The sequence below is a fragment of the Brachyistius frenatus genome, unplaced genomic scaffold (genome assembly GCF_029030835.1).
Source record: "Brachyistius frenatus isolate BFR_SWC_R1_liver_20210118 unplaced genomic scaffold, ASM2903083v1 Contig_141, whole genome shotgun sequence".
In the NCBI taxonomy this organism is placed as follows: Eukaryota; Metazoa; Chordata; class Actinopteri; family Embiotocidae; genus Brachyistius; species Brachyistius frenatus.
This window is the reverse complement of record NW_027210740.1, coordinates 234,376-255,000: the sequence shown is the minus strand read 5'-3', so window position 1 is coordinate 255,000 and position 20,625 is coordinate 234,376. Positions and strand designations below refer to the sequence as shown.

The 20,625-nt window shown below is 40.5% G+C and overlaps 1 protein-coding gene across 5 annotated transcripts in view; it reads right to left on the bottom strand.

Moving 5' to 3' along the window:
• The window catches only part of chd6 (chromodomain helicase DNA binding protein 6), an 80,584-nt gene that overhangs the window by 53,333 nt on the left and 6,626 nt on the right, over positions 1-20,625 (bottom strand). For all 5 annotated transcript variants that reach the window (XM_069715317.1, XM_069715320.1, XM_069715321.1 and 2 more), the window contains exon 2: positions 8,512-8,561. In XM_069715317.1, the coding sequence (XP_069571418.1) occupies positions 8,512-8,541 (30 nt within the window). In that variant the 5' untranslated portion in view covers positions 8,542-8,561. The remainder of the gene's footprint in view (positions 1-8,511; positions 8,562-20,625) is intronic.

Here is a 20,625-nt window from a genome sequence, read left to right as displayed (position 1 = left end):
AAGGCAAAAATTCCATGAAGGGCAAAAAACGTGAAACTCTCGTCGAAGTGACTTTTGATGATGGTTTTGTGGGGGAAAAAAACTGCAGGTGCGGCAACGGAGTTAGACGACATGGGCCGGGAGGCCGGAGGAACTTCTGACGAGTCCCTGCACGACTTGAGCAGCGAAGTAATGAGCCCGAATCCCGGAGTGAGACACCCTCGAGAAAGAACAACAACCTGAAGGTGCCCTCCGCTGAGGTCAACAGCTCGTGATTGTTGCTTTGGAGTGAAGAAAAACAGTGTTTATGTGAAAAGCTTCGAGGAGGAAGAAAGGAAGCGTTTTATTTGAGCTTTTTTTTTTCTCTCTCTCTCTCTCTTCACAAAACGGCCCTCTTGTGCACATCGCTGTGTCCGTCCTAAACCTTAGAGATGAAAACACTCAACGCAAGTCATTTTTTCATCATGTATCATATCGTATTTCTGCATACACTCAGAGGAAACTTCCTTAGGTAGACTATCTCAACTGCTCGTTAAAGCAAGTATTGAATTAGCCAATCAGGAGGGCAGGAAGGCGGCGCCTTCGGACCGAGCGGCTTGGGAGGACGGTTCGGAACAGGAAGTGACCATATTTGGACGAGCTGCGGAATCTGACTCGCAACCGGACTGAGCCGCAGACCTGTCAATCAAACAGACTCCCCACAACTTTTTGAAGCCTGCTTTCTCATTCGCGACGGGATTGTTTTCAGATGGACCGTCGGAAAACAAAGAAGAAGAAATTGGTAGACATTTATTGATTTGGAATTTATTTTGGGGAGAAGTTGAATGGGGGTCTATGGAGGCTTTTTGGGTGCCAACCTCTAGTGGTGACTTGGTGGTATTGCAGCTTCTGTATCGGCCTCATTTTTTTTTTTTTTTTTTTTTTTAAGACTTTAATCTTGCCGACATGTGAGCGCTGGAGATTTTATAACCTGACCCTGCTGCTTTTTATTCTCAGTGCCGATTTACACCTGAGATGCAAAGTGTAAAAAAGTTCAATTGACTGCTCCGTCACACCAGGTCAAAGGTCAAGGATTGAGGGATGACTACACCGGAGGACCAAACATGCCACAGCCGGGGTCATATTTCAGCCTAGTTTCAACCACACGGCCCCAAAAAAAAGCTCGGGCTCTTCTGACCTGATTCCATTTGCGGCTGATAATTAATAAACAGGAGTCATAAATTATGGAAAGATTTAGAGGAACATAATTTGTTCCAGATTATGTTGTTTTTTTTGTTGTTGTTTTTTTTCTTCCACATCTTTCTACCATCAGCAGTATTTCACAAATGAAATGCGACGAGGTGAAATCTCAAGTGCTGCGATGTTTGAAAGTGATGAAGGACACGAGCGTAACTAGGCCACTAGTAACACAACAGAACCGCTGCTCGCCAAGTAGGCCACATTTGCATGATGCCCACAAAAACTTCACCTGACACGCACGCACACGAGCACACACACACACACACACACACACACACACACACACACACACACACACACACACACACACACAAAGCGAGCTGAAGGAAAACAGCACGCCGCTCCACCTCTCTTATTAACGCGATCCACCTGTGCACGGCTCGTACCTGTTACTTCGCCGACTCATGCCCATGTTATAAGTCAGTCTGTCAATGAGCGCGGCCGTAAACATGCATCTATACACAAGGAAGAAAACGCTAATAATTCAAATATGTAGTCATTAAAATTCCATCGATGCAGCGCTTAATGTCTGGGAGTTATAATGACCTAAATTCCTCCCCTCACATCCATCTTATTAAGGCATTAATCCGAAGGAAACTGTCGTCTGCCCACTCTCGGTTTAAAATGACTCCTTTCACCCTCGTCTGCTGATGAACTCACGCAGTCGCTCTGAGTTTTAAAAAAAAAAAAAAATGTATAATGTTAAATGCTGTTGTTTCTTATCGTCGCAATTTTTGTTTTGTTTTTGTGTCTGCGTTAGTAGTTTTTTGGGGTTTTTTTTCCACTCTTCAAAACCCCTGAGACCAAGGCAACGTCTCAAAAGCACACACAAAAAAAAAAAAAAAAAAAAAAAAAGTTTCTGTTTCCAATAAAAAAGGACTAAATGACGTCAAAATCTCCATATTTAAGAGGTGGGAACTTCTTTAGTTGAAACATTGTTTTTCTGACATTCAGCAGCTTAATTATTTGCCTTTTTTTGGGGGCTTATAAAGATCCGTTTGGAGAAGTAATGTTATTATTATTATAATTATTATTATTTTATTTATCATGAAGCGAAATCCGGCTGTTTTCGGGGGTTTTTTTTGCTGTTGACCATCATCATTGACATTAAACTTCACAATAAACTCAACGTAAATTAATTTTTGTCCCTCAGTAATCTCGGTGTCGCCATCGTTTGATCGGTTTGTGGTCGAAGGGAAGGATCGTGTCACATTTTTCATGTCATATGTGAAATACTGAACCTTCAATCAATCCCTACTTTTAACTATAAATTTATGAAATCTAAAATGAAAAAAAAAAAAACTAATTTTGAACATCTGATTTGGGTGCAAATTGAACATGTGGAAAACACAATAAATCTCTATGATATATGCAGATATATTCATGATAGATGTATGCTATAAAAAACACAAAAATCCACCAATTCATAAAATTGGGAAGTGTGGCAAATAAGCTTTTGAAATCATTGAAATCAAGCAAAAAATATAGTCGTAAAAATGATTTAAAAAAAAAAAAAAGAAGAAGAAAACTAGCTGTGGAAGAGATTCTCTGTTCAAAAGACTGCATCTTATTCCTTTTTAGAATTTTTTTTTTTTTAAAGAAGGTTCATGAATCCTCCATGACCTCAAAAAAAAAGAAACTCGGAGCATCATGTGGTGTTTACACGTTTAAAACAAGGTTGGAGCCTCCGTGCTCGTACGCTCTGTTTACAACTCACATGATGCATAAGGTTTTTTTGGTTTTTTTTAATCCTTGAAGATTACACCGAGAGACATTTTCCACACTCACCTCGCTCCACCTTCACTTCCTGTCTCTCCTCATACAGAAATAAAAAAAAAATTAAAAAAACACACCACTCGGCAGACACAGTTACAGGTAACCTAGAAGCTAAAATTAGCCGTTAAAGCTAACTCAGGCTCAGTAATGACCTGAGCCGCTGACATCCATCTCCACAACAACGGAGCGACTGCAGCACGCACACACACACACACACACGCACACACACACACACACACACACACACACACACACACACACACACACACACACACACACACACACACACACACACACACACACACACACACACACACGCACATGCACACACACATACACGCACACAAACACAACGTGGCATCACGTCATGGTTGAATGTGCTTACATGACTGACTACGCAGGCACGCGCGCGCACACACACACACACACACACACACACACACACACACACACACACACACACACACACACACACACACACACACACACACACACACACAGTTTCTCCCTCACTCCCACAGATACTGCACGGCTCAATGTGCTTACATGACCGACTACACACACACATACGTGACTTACAGCAGCCTCTTTTAGACACACACTGCTGCGTGCGCGCACACACACACACACACACACACACACACACACACACACACACACACACACACACACACACACACACGAGCGTCACGGTCCAATGTGCTTACATGGATGACTACATGCATAAAAAAAACACACATTGGCTGTCTCTCCTTTGTGCAAACACACAGTCTTTTTCTGCATACAAACACAGAGCCTTCTCTCACCTTCACACACACACGCGCACACACACACACACACACAAACACACACACGCGCACGCACACACGCAGCCTTCAGTGACGTGCTGCAGTGTAGCTCTGCCAGTCGAGTAAAGCCGAGCGAACGCAGCTGAGAGGCTGCATGCAATCACAGTCTATGAATCAATAATACTGCCTCGCAAACAAGCAGCACGCAGACACACACAGACACACACACACACACACACACACAGACACACACACAGACACACACACACACACACACACACACACACACACACACACACACACACACACACACATGCGCGCGTCTGTTTCTCTGTCACGAATATAGACCGTGAGCACTGCAGTCCCATCAATGCCACTACTTCCTTTTATGGCAACAACAAGCAAGCAATATTAAGAGAAAGTGGCTGACACCCATTTCACCACCGTTTTGTCTTTTATGAAAACGGTTCAGCCAACGGTGGTTTTTTTTTTTTTAAATCGTTGGCAAATTTGTATTCGAGTTTAGAAAGACGAAGACACGATATTTCAACGTAGATCAGTCGCATTCGGCCAAAAACCCGTCCGTTTAATAAGCATAACGATACGTTCGTGATCACTGAATGTAACACAAAGGGCCAAGAACTGTGGGAATATTGGAGGAACTACCGATAAACAAAATACACGAGGGGGAAGGAGTGCACCTGACGATCGTTTATATCACTGCGATCGCATCATTTTCAGATTTAAAAAAAAAAAAAAAAAAGACTTATTGTTTCCTTTATCAAATGTGGAAAAAGTAAGATAGTGAGAATCACAGCTTCTCAAAGCGAGATTTTGACGCATTTCAGAAGGTGTTGTTTGACAGGTGACTCAGACATTTAGCATTTAAAAAGTGATTTGATAAAAAAAAAAAAAATTAAAAGCTGCCAAGCCTCGTGGCTTAGTACCGACCAAACAACGATCAAGGACCGACCCCAGGTTTTTTATTTCCTTCGTGCGTCTTCCTCTTGATTCGTTTGCTTTGCGTCAGTCTCCTGATCCCCACATTCCTAGAATTCCTGGACGTTTTTCAAAACTGGGATTTTCTTAAGAGTCAAGAGTTTGAGCTGCTCTTTTATCATCTCATAGTCAAAGCCCCCCCCAAAAAAAACCTTGGTTATGAGATGCTCAAAAGGTAACCTTGGTTTCAGACTTTTTACTTGTTCAAAGGCTCCCAGCGTTGTCTTGGAAGGACGTTGGTAGAGTTGATGACGCACTACACTTACGTGACCGTCAAAACAACAACAAAAAAAAGCCTAAAATGAAGCCATCAATGGACAAACCGCCCAGATAACTCAGGGAAACACTGGAATCAACGCAGCGTTGGAGGATTTTAATGTAGGATTTGCAACTTAAACAAAAAGTGCCGATCCATATTTCAGTGAGTTTCATACTAAGCAAACTGAGCCGTGTTCTGTGCATTGAAAAATATAAATAAATAAAGTACATATCTGTCTATACCCACGTACGTACTGTCGTTAATCCCAGACGGAGCAGCGACGCAGAGTCGTGTGGAAAAAGACTCCGCCGAGAGAGGAAAAAAAAAAAAAAAAAAAAGCCGAAGAAAAGGAACTCCAGCTGTGAGGGGAGCCACATTCTTCTTATTTCCTATGAAAATAAATAAATAAAAAAAAAAAAAGATGGGAGGAGGAGGAGGAGGAGGAGGAGGAGGAGGAGCAGCAGAGCTTTCAGCTGTTCGGGTGAGAACGGAAAAGATGATCAAAGTGAATTTGGGCCTCAGACAGAAAAGAATTCACTCGTTTCTCTGCTTTACCTTGAAGTGCAGAAATCCCAGTTTCACACAGCACTTGCTGATTCATGGATTGCGGTGGAAAAAAAGATATTAAAGAGCGAGGGGAAAGGGGAGGAAAAAAAAATACATATATATCAAGTTTCGTTGTACAGAACAATTTTCTGTACGTGCTTTCATCAGATGAGGAAGGAACTATAGAAGGAATGATGACATCACAGTTACAGATCGTCATCAGGGCTTTTTACTGTATGAGCTTCTATACAACACACAGGCTGGCAACAACTGAATAAACTGTCAGACAAGTTGATAAGCGAAGGATTATTCAACAAAAACGGCCAATAAACTTCAGGTTTCTGAAATGTGAGCACGTGCTGCCTTTTTCTGCTTCAAATCATTTGTCAACTGAATGTATTTTGAGTTTTTGCACCGCTGGAGAGACAAAGCAAGACATTTATAGAAGTCATTTTGGGTTATAGTTGATATTTTTAACTGTTTTCTGAAATTTTATGTTCTATACAACGAATCCTATAAACCGTACACAAAAAAAAAAAAAAAAACTTTTAGCCCAACAATTAATTGGAAAAAAAAAAGCTGTGCAAGACAGTTACAACCACAGACTTTATATAAAAGTGGACGTAGCTTCCGGGTCTGAAAAATGAGACCAAAGCAGAAGTGCTCCAAAAAAGCCTCCATAGACTCCCTTTCGGCTTCCCTCATGAAACACAAAGTCAATACATTTTTCCCACCAGATATCTCGGTGTTGTTTAGCGAAAGTTACTCCTTCTTATTCGTTTTCTGGAGGTCCATCTGAAAATAATCCCGTCATCAATTAGAAAATAAGCCTCAAAAAGCAGTGTTTTTGGGGGCGTGTCTTGTTTGATTGACAGGCCCGAGGTTACGGCCGCACTTCATTACAGCCGTTTACAAACTAACGGGTGACGTCACTGCTGGTTGCAACTTGGTTATAAATAAACTCCAAATGGTGGAAAAAGAATCTTTTTCTTTTAAATCCAAAAATTTAAGCCCAAAAAGCGACATTTAATGTTGCAAGTAAATCTCTTTATTGTTCAGATTAAGGAGCATCTGCCACGTCCTCTCACAGGGCATTTTTTTCCCCAAACATTAGAATATTGAAAGAGAAAATGGGTTTAAAAAGCTGCATTCAGATCATAGATTTTTTTTTTTTTTTTTTTATTCTGCAGAGGTGATATTCAGCATTATTTCCACAGCACTTTTTCCAAACTGTGCAGCACTGCACAGTCGGCACATTTTCTGTCAACCGTGTCAATCGAAGTCCAAAGCGTCTCACACACACACTGAGAGGAGCAAAAGAAAAGCAAACGTACCAACTACAGTCTCACAAGTTTTACACAAAACCGGCAGAAGAAGTCAAAGGACGTACCCATTTTTTCTTCAAGAATAAACACATAAATTGGGAATTCCAACTATTTCTCCTGCTCCTTCAATCTTTCAAAAAAAAAAAAAAAAAAAAAAACCTTCCCTTTTATCTACTTTTGAACAAGCAGCTCAACACAGAAAGTCTTTGTTGGTCTAAACAGCCTCCTCCTCTCCAAACTTTTTTTTTTTTTTTTTTAAACAGACATCCTCCGCGTCACTGCGCCGTGATGACATTATCACCAGATATCCGGATAACCCGGACCGGCCACTCGAAAAAGACGAGATACCGGAAATTTCATCGCCCCTTTCCTCTCCCGCATTCGAACCCGATTTCAATCTGCGAACTCAAAACCGGACGCTCCCTAAACACGAGAGGCTGAATTATTCCAGCGTGAAGTCGCTCGGTTCTGTTTCATCTGATGAAGCTATAACTCGCAGTTTTGTCGGCCCTGGAGGGTTTTTAACAAAACGAGGCTGCAGCCGATCTCACTCCCCCCCACCCACCCCCCGCTCCCCCCAGCAAAACCCCCGCTGAGATAATAAAGCTCAAGTCTCTGAGAAAATAATCAATGAGACCATTATTACAGTGAAGTCGGAGGACGCGCACTCTCCAAACTACACTTTACCCCGATATGTTATCGATTAAAGAATTCACCCTTGTCATGCCTCGACAAATGATTACACAGCAGTCAAATGAACACGGCAATTAAAGGCAGCCATTAACTACCACACCTAAATCAGCGGGTAAGTGAGAGAACGGCTAAATTTACCGGACCAGTACACATTAAACCAGTTTGATCAAAGGAGCCTGGCATTAAAAGAAAAAAGAAAAACCACAATCCTCTCCTTCATTTCAATGCTTCCATTTAAAGCAGCAGGTGCGACGGTAGTCTGCAGCTTCTTCCAGACTTTCCGCGCCGTTATGAACTTGGAGGTGATGCTTTTGTTACCGACATAAATACATTTTGCGTGAAACAACGTCTTATGTTCCTCTCCGGTGGGAAATAACTTCACCCGAGAGACGTATTGTCGACTGACTTACATCGAAAGGCAAAGCAACAGCAATGTGGGGACGTTTAATTGAAAACAAGTGTTTATGTGCTGTTTGTACTACACTGTTATTTTTTTCTTATGTTCTTTAAGTTTTAATAAAATTAAAATTAAAATAGTCCGATAAAAGAGTGAAAAGTCAACTGTGACTTTTTTTGGGGGGCAGAAAACTGACACAAGTTTCTTTTAAATAAAAAATGAACACATTTTTTGAAACAATAACTGTTAGTAACAGAAGTACTACAGGTAATGGAGAGAATGAAATTTGGTTCGGTGCCATGTGGCGGCACTTTTTAGGGTCAGTTCAGTAGTTTAGCCAGAAATCCTTCCATTGTATGCATATTAATATTGATATGGTCGAAATGGCAATTAAATCAACCTTGAACCTCGAAGACTTGATATGCTGTCATCGTTCTATATTTAACACGCATATGTCGAAATATTTACATATTACATATTATTACGCATTAAAATGGTGATAATACAAACCTGCTGCTTGTCCTTCTTGAGTATTTTCATCTTCTATCCCTTCACTGCATCTGTTAACAGAAAAGGACATAATTCTCATTACTTCCAGAAATGCACGCAAAACAAACAACGACAAAGTCTGTGTTCAGCTCTCAGGAGAGTTCTGTAAAGTTTAAATAAAAAAAATAAAAAACACGAACACAAAGATCCGACGAAGGCAAATACGCCGCGCAGACGTTATACTGCACAAATACCATTTGAAATCATGAGTTATTATTTTTACAATCCAAGGACGAAGCACTGAAACCCCTGAAAGAATTCTGCATACATTAATTGTACATTAATTATGCTGCGAACCCGTATGAGAACATAAGAGCCAAACGTTTTCCAGTTAAAGAAAATGTCATGAAGGGACTCGAAGCAATGTTATGCAGGATAAAAAATTATTTTGATATACTGGACTATAAATAAATAAAGAGGAGGTAAATGTTAAAGAAAAATGCTGAACGTGTTTTTTTTTTTTGTTTTGTTTTGTTTTTGATCATTTAAGGTGTTAACGGAGAAATTTGACTGCAAGTTAATGACGTGTTAATTTAAGTAAAACATTTGCACTGTCTAACTGAGCTTCAATTTAAGAACATGCGTTGCTTTACTCCTCACACATACAACTACCAGAGTCACATTCATTCCATATCTTAGTATTTGATCAGGGAGAAACTATTGAAAATAATGAGTGGATGAAAACTTCATTTTCCCATTTAGTGTCTGTCTGGGTGTTGAAAAGGCCTCATTATCCTACTACAGGGTCACAGATGTGAAGCTGTGTTTACATGAGAAAACTTGACATTTCTGTGAACTCTTTTTCTCTTTTTTTTTCCCCCGTCGTAACGCTGCACTAAGCTGCATTCAAAAAGGTTTTACAGGCAGAAGAGCTTCACAAAATAATTCAATAAATCACATGCGAGGACGTGAAAATGAAAAGGCTGTGCAAATGTAGAATCAAGAAAGATTTTGCAGTCAGACAAAAAATGCCTTACATTTTGATTTTATTGACCTACATGGCTGAGCGTAGAAACCAGTACTTTAAATTTGCCTTATGAACTTGTAAGGGAGACAAAGTGACAGTTATTGAATATCTCCAATCATATACCATATATCATGCTCAAATACATTCTCTTCTTGCATACAAAAAAATTAGCCACATTTCAAACCCCCAGAGAAAATTACAGAAAATGAGCCTTTTTTTTATGAAATATATTTTTGGGATACTGTGCTAAAATAAAATGTCAAGAAATCCAAACAAGCATTATTAGAAACTCTGCTTTCTAAGCTAAAACTAGAAATGTCTAACGTGTCAATAGCGGTCGAGCTGTCTCACGGGAGTTGAAAACGTGGTCGGGGATACGGTGACGCCATTGTTGTCTCGATATTTTTTCAGCCTCTACAGTATCGTTGCGATATTGATATCGAGGTATTTGGTCAAAAATATAGAATATTTTGTCCGACGTTCACTTTCACATAAATTATAGATACCGTCTTTCTTTTTGAGTAGTTGATAGATTAATTATGTATATTTTAGTCATGTTACAAGCGTTCCTGCGTGACAACTGTCCCTGTTGTCGACTATATAATATTTCCAGTTTGCTATCTTCATATTGTTTTTTATTTTATTTCTGAGGTCTGATAATTATATTTTAGCCAATTTTTGTAACATAAGCCATAACGTTTTTGATGAGGTTCACTTATCTATTTTTTTTGCCAGACATTTTACAGTTGGAAAATCCATCCATCCGCCCGTCCATCCGTCCATCAGTGCCTTTTTTTTAGTACATATCACCACCAGAGATTTTAGCATGGTGGAATATGATTCCAGCTCTCGTTAATTAACTGGCAACTGGAGCACAAGTTCATCTTGTGACTCAACACTGAAATCGCACATTTTCTATCGAATGCACTCTCAAGGTCTAAAATAATCATGGGATGATTAATCATTGGACGGCCTTGATAGGCACAGCGGGGATCAACACAGAAACAGATTTATGAGTAGTGTTATTTTTTTAAGAAATGCGGTAGTATTGGGAGGGCCAAGGTAACCTCTGTTCGACTCCCGAAATACACGATGCAGCGAATTGTTTTTTGGCTCCGATAAAAAAAAATTAAAAAAGAAGTGCAGTTTGTGTTTCTTAACAGAATACCCGGTTGTAAATAACGTTGTTTTCAACCACCTCAGAAAAATCTAGATGGAAAGAAAGCAGACAGTGAAATGGAGGTTTGTGTTTCAGCTTTCCACTGAGGCTTTGGTGGAACTTCAGGTCAGTAAAGTTTAAGTACCTTTCACAGAGCAATTCACATAAGTAAAAAAATTTTAAAGAAAGGCCATAAAAACTGTAAAAATTTGATTACAATAGTAAAATAATAAGTTGAACAGATATTTAAGCATACGAGATCTTAAAAGTCACAAAATAAGTTAAAAAATTTAGATAAAAAGCCAGTTTGAATAAATGAGTTTCCAGTTGCTTTTTTTTAAAAGACATCAACAGAGACTGCAGATTGTATATCGCTGGAAAGAACGTAACCCAAAATGCCACAAAATGTTAGATTGGTTGGTTTGGAGCTGTGGTGACTCAGCGCAGAAATGAAAATAAAAGTCATTTCAGAAAAACCTGAACAGAACATTTTCAGACTGACTTCACCAAAACAGATTTTATCCACGGAGGCGGTCCCGCCCGAGCAGAGCCCGGGGATGGGAACCTCCGTATTGACTCACTGATGCTAATGAGATGTTCTCCTGCATGAATGCAGCATAAGTTAGGGATTTTAAGATAAATAAAATTAAAAAAACATTCGCCTGGACGTGGCCTTGAATTCAGAATTTCATACAAAATAACGAGACGGCTTTCGATACTAGATGGTTTTGAAGGAGTTTGGTCAGTGCCGCATAAATATCAAAGTTCTCTTGATATTCCGATTAATAAGTGAATATTCGAGAAGAAAAATACAGAAAATGAAAACTATACGTGAAAAAAGTCAGGATGTGCACCTTAAGAAAACTGACATTAGCTGAGATATCGAATAAACCGTGGCAAGTATAATCATAATCTGCACTTTACAATGCTGAAGGGAGGAAAAAAATAAAATAAAAAATGTAACATCCGAGTGACAGAAGCAGAAAAAAAAGGAAAAAAGAAGTTCACAATAAACATTTGAGTCACATCGGCTTGACACATCTGGTCTGGCAGGTTGCCATTTTTAGACCGGTAATTTCAACAGCTACGAGTCCCACATGTGTCTGCGCCGGCCCGAACCAACACCTGAACGCCTCGGGAGCTCAAAGCTGAAGTCGTAACCTGAACCGTCAGAAAAAGAGCTTTGGGATCGTGCAGAGACCAACGTTTACTTCCGGCGGCGCATTTACGGCCGAAAAGAAATCAAAAATAAATAAAAAAATCCCCCCACACAGAGGAAATCTACCGACCAAGTAGAGGCGAGCGCTTCCTTTACTTCTGTCTGAACTCAAGATTAGTAGTTCTATAAAACTACAAAGCAACCTAAGAGTCAATACCGACACAACTTAGTCAAACATCTCTGAGCGAATCTGAAAAGAAAACAGGTTCGACGGTGGAACAGGAAACTGGTTCCACGAGGCCGCCGGACCACCGGCGCCTCCCGACACACAGCCGCCTCGCCGCCTCCGAGGCAAATACCACCAACGTGACGCGAAGTCCGAAACATATTGAAGGTATTTCAGCACTCGAGTGAAACGGCTTCACTTCACTCTTACGAACGAACAATAAAACAAGGTCTTGTTTTTGTTAAGCAAAGTTTCATTCAAATTAAAAGCAGAAAGCCGAACAGGGCGTTCGACGAGCAAATTAACATTTTATTTCCATTGCCGATTAATCTGGATTAATACTGGATTTGTTTTACATCAACAACCAAAAAACAAAGAAGAAGAAGAAAAAAAAAAAAGCATCACATCGTCCCGTTTGGTAATCTGTCTGTTAAATAAATAATCATTTAAAATCGCCTGTTTTTACTCCGCACATTCTTCGTCACTGCAAACACAACTCGATGTGCAAAATAAGAGGAGTTCCCCTTTAAAAGTGACAACGTTTTGCTTATTAATCCCCCTAATTGGGCTTTAATTACATTGTCATCCTTCCTCCGACCTTAATCACCATATTAGTGCAGCGCCACGGTATGCGACTCCACAAGTAATGACAACAATAATAATAATAATAATAATTTGCTTGTACTGACTTTGGATAATAGGTAGAAAACAATTCCCCGCGGCAGCGGAAACGATCCCTATTCTGTCACGTTCGACTCGTCCACGTCGCACAGATGTGAGATCTGATGTTTTCTAATCACTGAGCACCAAAAAGAAGAAACCCCAACTATCAAGATATGTATGACTTGGCATCATCTATATAAAACAGGGATAGAAAAACAACAACAACAAAGGAATTGCACTGGGAAACCGAAGAGTAAAGACACACCGTACACAACTATATCAACTTCGCCTTGCGTTTTATGTTAGTGTGCGTTCTCGCAGCCTTTCGGGGTGGAACGATTTCCTTCCATGCGTTTCCTTCTGGTGAGAACGGACGTGAGCGTCGCACGTTACTTTCACAACATCTTCCAAATATCAGTGGCGAACTTTAGTTGATTATCAAATCTAAAAAAGGCCGAGTTGAATGTCACGACCTCTGAGAACGTCCCTTTACACGACGGGTAACAGGAGCACCCGTTTCATCAACCAAGTCAGACAGAGATTTATTTTCCCAGCTGGTTTAATTAACCGTACACAGCGGCCAGGTTCTCCAAATATAAATGCCAAAAAAATGACAAATTAGGTTTCTCCAACCACTTCAGTCAAGTTTAAAAAAAAAAAAAAAATGAATCTACCAGCTCTACTAACCTCCACTTCCTCTTTTGGTTTTCCTTTGGGTGAAGGAGCTGGTTCTTGGTTCTATTTTTGGTATCGCATCCGTCCAGGTTCTAATAATACTGCAGATCACGGACTGAACCGTCACAATGGCTTCATGGCTCTGTGCAGGACACGAGACACCCTGCACAAACCTTGATAACGTGCCAAGCTGACGCTGCAGTCATTTCTTTCTTTCTTTGTTGTTTTTTTTGACTCCCTGGACGACTCGATTACTGGCAACAAGGGATGGGGGAATGGATTTAAAATATAAAAAATAGTCGTTACGATCTAAGAAAATCTATTTTTCATCCTTATTTCCTCTGTTTGTTTTTTTTACCGGCGCCTGGTTGTAATGCGTTTACTCCCGTCAGCAGGGGGCAGTAATGCGCCTAAAAGCTGCCTGCAAACCGCCGTTAAATAACATAGGAAGAACACGGTGCTTTCAGGGGTCCGGAGCTTTCGTAGGTAAAGCCAGTGCCGTTAATGGCTCTCGGGTTAAGATCCCGGTATTAGATGTCAAACTACCGCCCTCTACACAAGTTAACTTTGTTTGTGTTTTAACTGCTTTCCTGGAAGCAGATCAGATTTACAGGAGCGAACTAGTCGGTTAAAAGACGGGAGGCGCTCGTGGAAGTTTGGACGAACTTCAAACACCATCGACGTGAAGCGGTGGCTTGTTTTTTTGTTGTTTTTTTTGCTGCCCGCCAAGTAGCTCATTAATTCATTTCTTTTAACTTTTCCCATCCGCTTCCAATACATCTACATCTCCAAAGTCAAAGCAAGACAGGAAGAAGAGGTGATGTTGTCACCTCCGCGGAAAGAGCAGGTGCTCCTCATATTCTGAACAGAATCTGCTTCTTTTTTTTCTTTTCTTTTTTTTAGCTGCTTCACACACGGATAATAAAATGGCATCTGTGGTGAGAGGACACTGCAGGCAGGTACAACCCACCACCTGTCTCGCTCTACTATCACGGATAACTGCGGCAGCATCTGCAAAGATGTTTAGATTAGACGAAAGAAAAAAAAAAAAAAAAAAACCTGCCTCAAAGTGTGACACTTAATCTTAACAAACGCTGCGGATTTCTGTCAATAAGGAGGTTTAATTGCAGGTGAAGCACACAGTCTGTCTGTGATTATCGAGCTGCTTCATTTCCGTAAATATCAGCGCTGCGACTAACGCATAATTTTTTTTTGAATACTTGTATCATGAGTTCATCAGTGTATCGATTCTTCATTAAAAAAAAAATTGAAATGTGTGAATTTTCCAACACGCCAACGTCTGATTTGTTGTTTTTTTTTACTTTTAGCCAATTTGTTGAATGCTGCGTTCAAATGCAACCCGGGAGCTCGTGGTTACGGCACGTGAAGTCGCGCAATTTAGTAAGATAACTGGAGGGGGGAGGGGGGAAACGGGTGGGGGGGTGGCGAAACTGTCATGAGTTTTTGAGCACGTTAAAGCCGACACTAATGGGCTAATTTATATATTTAAGAAGAAGAAGAATAAAAAGAATAACTCCTTGCATTACAAGAGGGCTTTTGCACCATTAGGTGCTCGGGCGTTAAAAAATTAAAAAAAATTAAAAAATATCTGTACGATTGGTGATAAAATAAATTTTAAAAGGAGCGCTTTGCAAAATTCACTCGCTGAGAATCCAAAGCTGTGGCTGTCAGATTACCGCCCGCCTCGATTGGAAATCTGTCGGAGATGCAGTGCAGCAACACCACGTCAATAAAATGCAGGTGTGGCGGGTGAAACGGCTCTAATAAGCCGGCGATCAGGTGAGCGCCCTCGAGGTATGTGGGACACTCGACACCCCTGAGGCACCAATACCGGGGCGAGTACGCTCTGAAATCCACCCTGAGGAGAGTGTGTGTGTGTGTGTGTGTGTGTGTGTGTGTGTGTGTGTGTGTGTGTGTGTGTGTGTGTGTGTGTGTGTGTGTGTCAATGCGTGTCACGTGGGGGGAGTGGGGGAGGTGGGAAGGGGGGGTCACGCGGGGGGCACGGAGTGAGCGAGCACAGCGGCATCAAAACCAGGACGACGCGCAGCAGCAGCATCATAGCTTTGTCACTTCGTCTCCTGTTGCCATGGAGACACTAAATGACGTCACGCGCACGTGAAAGTCTTTGTGCTAAAAGTTTGACAACTTTAAACTGACATTCAACCACAAATCTCTCTTATATTATGCGTGGGCTGAAAAGGCAGGAGTCAGAACACATTTTCTGACTTTATTATTATTATTTATTTTTTTTATTCCACTTTGCTTTTCCCAAACGCTGATTTATTATAAGAGCTTGTTGATATGAATTTACCAACTCCTACCTGTCCTCAAGCTATTACTTAGTAACGCAGACACACACACACACACACACACACACACACACACACACACACACACACACACACACACACACACACACACACACACACCACAGCCTGGATAACTTCACCTCACAGTCTGTCTTAGAGCGTTGTCGTCTCTATCAACAGCACTGCGCGATACTGTGAATGATGTCAGAATGAATTATCGAACGTAAATAGGAAATAATAACAATATGAGTAAAAAAAAAAAAAAAGAGGTGATGAAGAAAGTAGGCCTGTTTTGCTCACAGGCGCCGTGCCCCTGAAAAATACCATTTTAATTATGAAAATGGTGACGAGTAATATTTCTTTAAAAAAAAAATGTCGATACGGCTTATAAAATCTAACCCTGACACCATCCTGCCCTTGACTCGGAGGATAATTATGCTCACGGAGGCTGCAGCGTTATCACCGTAGATATGCTGTAATTATATTTAAGCATTCAAAGTCACACTGGATGAGATTAAAAAAAAATTACAAAAATCGATGTTCATCTTTTTGAAAGCAGTAGTTTGTGATCTTTCATTGACATTTGGAAATCTTCAATATTAGGAAAAACTTAAGTTCAAATGCTGCATTATGAATTTAATTTGGATCAGATTCGGCATTACTGAGCTTCACATCATCCGTCCGTGAATGACATTTTTTTTTTTTTTTATTTATTTTTTTTTTTAAACAATCTCGTAAGAGTTTAAATCTCCTAAAAATGACCTTTTAGATTTAAACTCCACCCTCCACACGCCGTCCAATTCAACCAGAGGCTTTTATCTTCTCGGAGATTAAATCTCGATCTCTCTGCAGACCGAACTTCCGCGCCATCAAGTGACAGACAGTTGCGCCAACAATTGATTAACTGCGACACATTACCGCGACATTAAAGTAATTATGTATGACAGAAAAATTGCAGGGAAATGGAAGAGGCAATATAAAAGGGAGAGATGTGGACTTCCTGTCCTGGTTGAAAGCAGCAACAACAACAAGAACAACAATAAAAGTTAAATGTAAGTGAGGGAAGGCAGCATGTGGGAGTATTTTTTTTTTTTAAATTTTTTTAGGTGGGGGGGTGGGGTGAGAGGGGGAGGGAAAGAGTGAGGGGGTGGGGGTGAGGAGTTTTGTAGCAGGCTGTTTTATCCCCACACACCTGTCAGCCATGAATATTGATGCTAGAGCATGCTGTTTTCAGAAATGAAACAACCGTCTGCCGCTCGCTCGTTTTCGCGGCCGTATGTGGCAGAGCTCCTCGGTACACAAAACACACACACACACACACACACACACACACACACACACACACACACACACACACACACACATAGGTCAGCGTGAAAGGCCTCATCTGAAATGCAAAGTCATTTCTATTATAGAAATATATTAGCTAAATATATTAGACATTTAGTCATTCATGATGAACCTAACACGCACCGGTGACTGAATCGCAGCACGTTGTAATAAAGACATATTACAGTCCGACTGTGAAGTTGTGCCCGGCTGATATATCGGTAGACTTTAGCAAATTATTAGTTCATTATTACAGGTTGTGTATTAATAATAATAGTAATAATAATAATAATAATAATAATAATAATAATGGTCCAGCTTTAGTTTTGACTGGAATGCAAAAAGCAGGGAAAGGGATTGAAAAAAACCCAAAAAAAGTGTGATTAAAAAAAGATGTGCGTTTCACGGGAAGATTTCAACAATCCAAGAGGGAAAGCGCACCCGTCGAACTGGGAACATCCCACTGAGAGCTCGGAGGAGGTTTCACATCACTGGAAATGGAAGCGTTTGCGGAGAAAAGAAGAAATTAGTTTCAAGACTTGGTTAGCCGTCTGGCTAACGCTAGCTGCGCTAAGTTGTAAAATAAAAAAAATAAAAAAATAAAAAAAGGACAATGCATCAAAACCTGTAGAAATGTAGTGTGTAAATATTGACTTCCTGAGCTGCATTTCATCCCCAAATGTTGGTTTACGCGGATGATAAACGGGGCTGTGTTACTTCTTTTTTTTATTTTTTTATTTTTTTATTCCGACAGCAGCAAAAAAATAATAATAATAATTTTTCGACGGCAGCCATGTTGCCTGTTTGTGAACGCTTTCAGCTAGAAACGTTCCCAAATGTTTTCCCTGCCGCCAAAATGTTACGACAATCGGTCAACGCGACAGCCAAATACCGCGACTCCCTATATCGGTTTCAAATTAAAAGCCCAGGTTTCAAATTAAAAGCTCCTCCAGCGTGTCGTGCTCTCAAAATGTCAATAATATTTGTTTATATCTGAAAATATCTTCAACATACACGTTAATGCATCGCCGGTGGAAGTAAACGGACTTTATCAGCGACGGCCGAGCCGACTTAACGCCGGCGAGAGTGACGTTGAAGAGAAGCTGCTTCCTGAATGTTTTTAGGTCTTTGGTCTTTGCTGATGGAAAAAAAAAAAAAAAAAAAAAAAAAACGAGAGAAGAGTTAACGTATTTGTTCCCGTCAGAGCGGAGTTAGTTTGTTTTTTTGTTGTTGTTTTTTTAAACCGACCCGGGTGTCAGAACCGAATCGATCACCGGTGCGACCAAATAACTCTTCACATTTTCGCTTTAATACCGAGCGAAATGTTTGCAGCGTGGAGCCGAGCTGTCGTTAAGGAGAGCGGCACGGGGAGCAGAGTTCGGTTGATCCGACACCAATCGATTAAATTACGCCCGAATCAGCCCAGACACCAAAATCCTTCGGGTCGGCTCGGGACATTTCTAATCCTTTAATACACGGCCAGCGGTTTAAACTGACGTGGCCACTTTAAGATTACGGCTTGAAATTATAAATCAGGAAATCATTTTCTCAAATCGATTTCTTCAGCTTATTTGTTTTTTTTTGTAAGTTTTGCTTTAATTTGATAGAGGTCGACAGGAAATGACATCAGCGGTTGAACCAGCGGCTACTAAGGGCGTTTTTCGCCCATAACGCCACCACTAAATCTTTAAAATGGATTATTGCTTCTTTTTTTTAATATATATTTTAACTCTATTTGTGTTTAATTTGATCCGTTTCTTATGCATCTCATTTCTTTTCTATATTTTTAAATGTTCCTTTATATCAGTTTTTATGTGAAACACCGCATGTGATTCTTTTGCTGTGAAGCACTTTGAGCTGCATTTCTTGTACAAAAGGTTCTATTCAAATCAAGTTTATTGTTGTTATTATTATTGTATTTTATTTGACCCTATGAACCTTCGGCTATTTTCGGGCTAATTTCACTGCTTTCACTTTTAAGCTCTTATCTTGGTAATTAGAAGCGCTACTTACTCATGCTGTACCTTGTTTCCTCAGAGCAGTCAAGGCTATACAGATCTTTTATCTTTTCATATAATGTACGTGCATTTTATTTTTTATATTAGTCTTTACATCAAGAAATTTCATCTTATGAAATACTGTTTTTGGTGGGACTCTGTATGACACGACTGTTTGAGAAAATATGTGGAAATAAATGTCATTCTTTAAATTACTGAAGTTTTGCAGTCTTTTTTTTTTTTTTTTTAACAACTTTCCATTCATCATGACATGAAAAGAGAATATTTTATTCTTCTTTTGAAATTCTTGCAGACATTTTATGCATGTTTGTGACAGTGCAGACTGACAGGAAATGATGAGGAAGAGAAGAAAATCACTTGCAGCAAAAGGTCCGGCTGGACATTTGTCTCCATGTTGCATTCGTCCTATCCGCTCCGATTTCAGATCACTTTACAAATACGTTATTTCATGTACATTTTTCATTCAAACTCGGGATGCAATGTCAGAGACCCCAGAGTTTTGAAATTTGAGAAGAAATTAGTCCCAAAAAAAAAAAAATAAATCTCTCTTTTTGATCTGTCCTCATCACGATTACGTTGGTGTTCAAATATGGGACGGTCCTCGTCACAAAAGGTCCGACTCAGCTCTTTCTCGCGACGCGTGCTCTACATTTATGCAATGACGAGCTCGTGAGTAACTCAGACGGGGAGTCGTGGGCTGGGCTGTTTGCAGGTTTATAACTAGGATTTAAGTTGATGAAGCTTTTGTCACAGAAGAGAAGCAACTGGCGTCGTTGGAGAAGGTCAAGTCGTGGCGTTTTATTGAATATGTGCTGCACCCGATCGAGACTTTTTGAGCAATTCGATGGAGAATTGACGCGGATTTGGACGCATCGTGCATCCTTCGGGCTCTCGGTTATTTTTCCATCAAATGTCCTTGGTTTGTTAGAAATTTTGGATGCTTATTTTTACTATTTTTTTGCCAAAATATGAACTGAAAAATAATCAATAAATACAAGTGTTGTTTCTCCCCCCCCCAGTATTACCAGGGAAGTCATTTCTATAATCATTTGCCTCTGGGATTCGGTTTTTAGAAACTGAAAAAGTGGGCGCCGTCACGGACAGAAATCCTTCCCCCGAGTGTCGAGACCTGCTTTCTTTTCAACGACCTTTTTGTCTTTTCTTCTCTTCGCTCGATCACTTCCTGTCGCATAAAAGAGCAGAAGAGCCAAACTGTTGCTGCATCGGGTAATCAGCAGCCGGCTGCGCTAAAAGAGAACCAATATCGGCCCTGTTTTCCCAACCGTGTGTGTGTGTGTGTGTGTGTGTGTGTGTGTGTGTGTGTGTGTGTGTGTGTGTGTGTGTGTGTGTGTGTGTGTGTGTGTGTGTGTGTGTGTGTGCGTGCGTGTTAACATGCACTAAAGAGGGAGGCACGTCTTTAAAATGGACCTCGGCTTCGGCTGCACGACGCTTCCTCACCGGGGATCAAACCAAAGGAGCGGACAGCGTCGTCTCGTCTCGGCTACAAAACGCGGTGACGCTCAGCTCCCTCTTGTTAATTAGATAAATA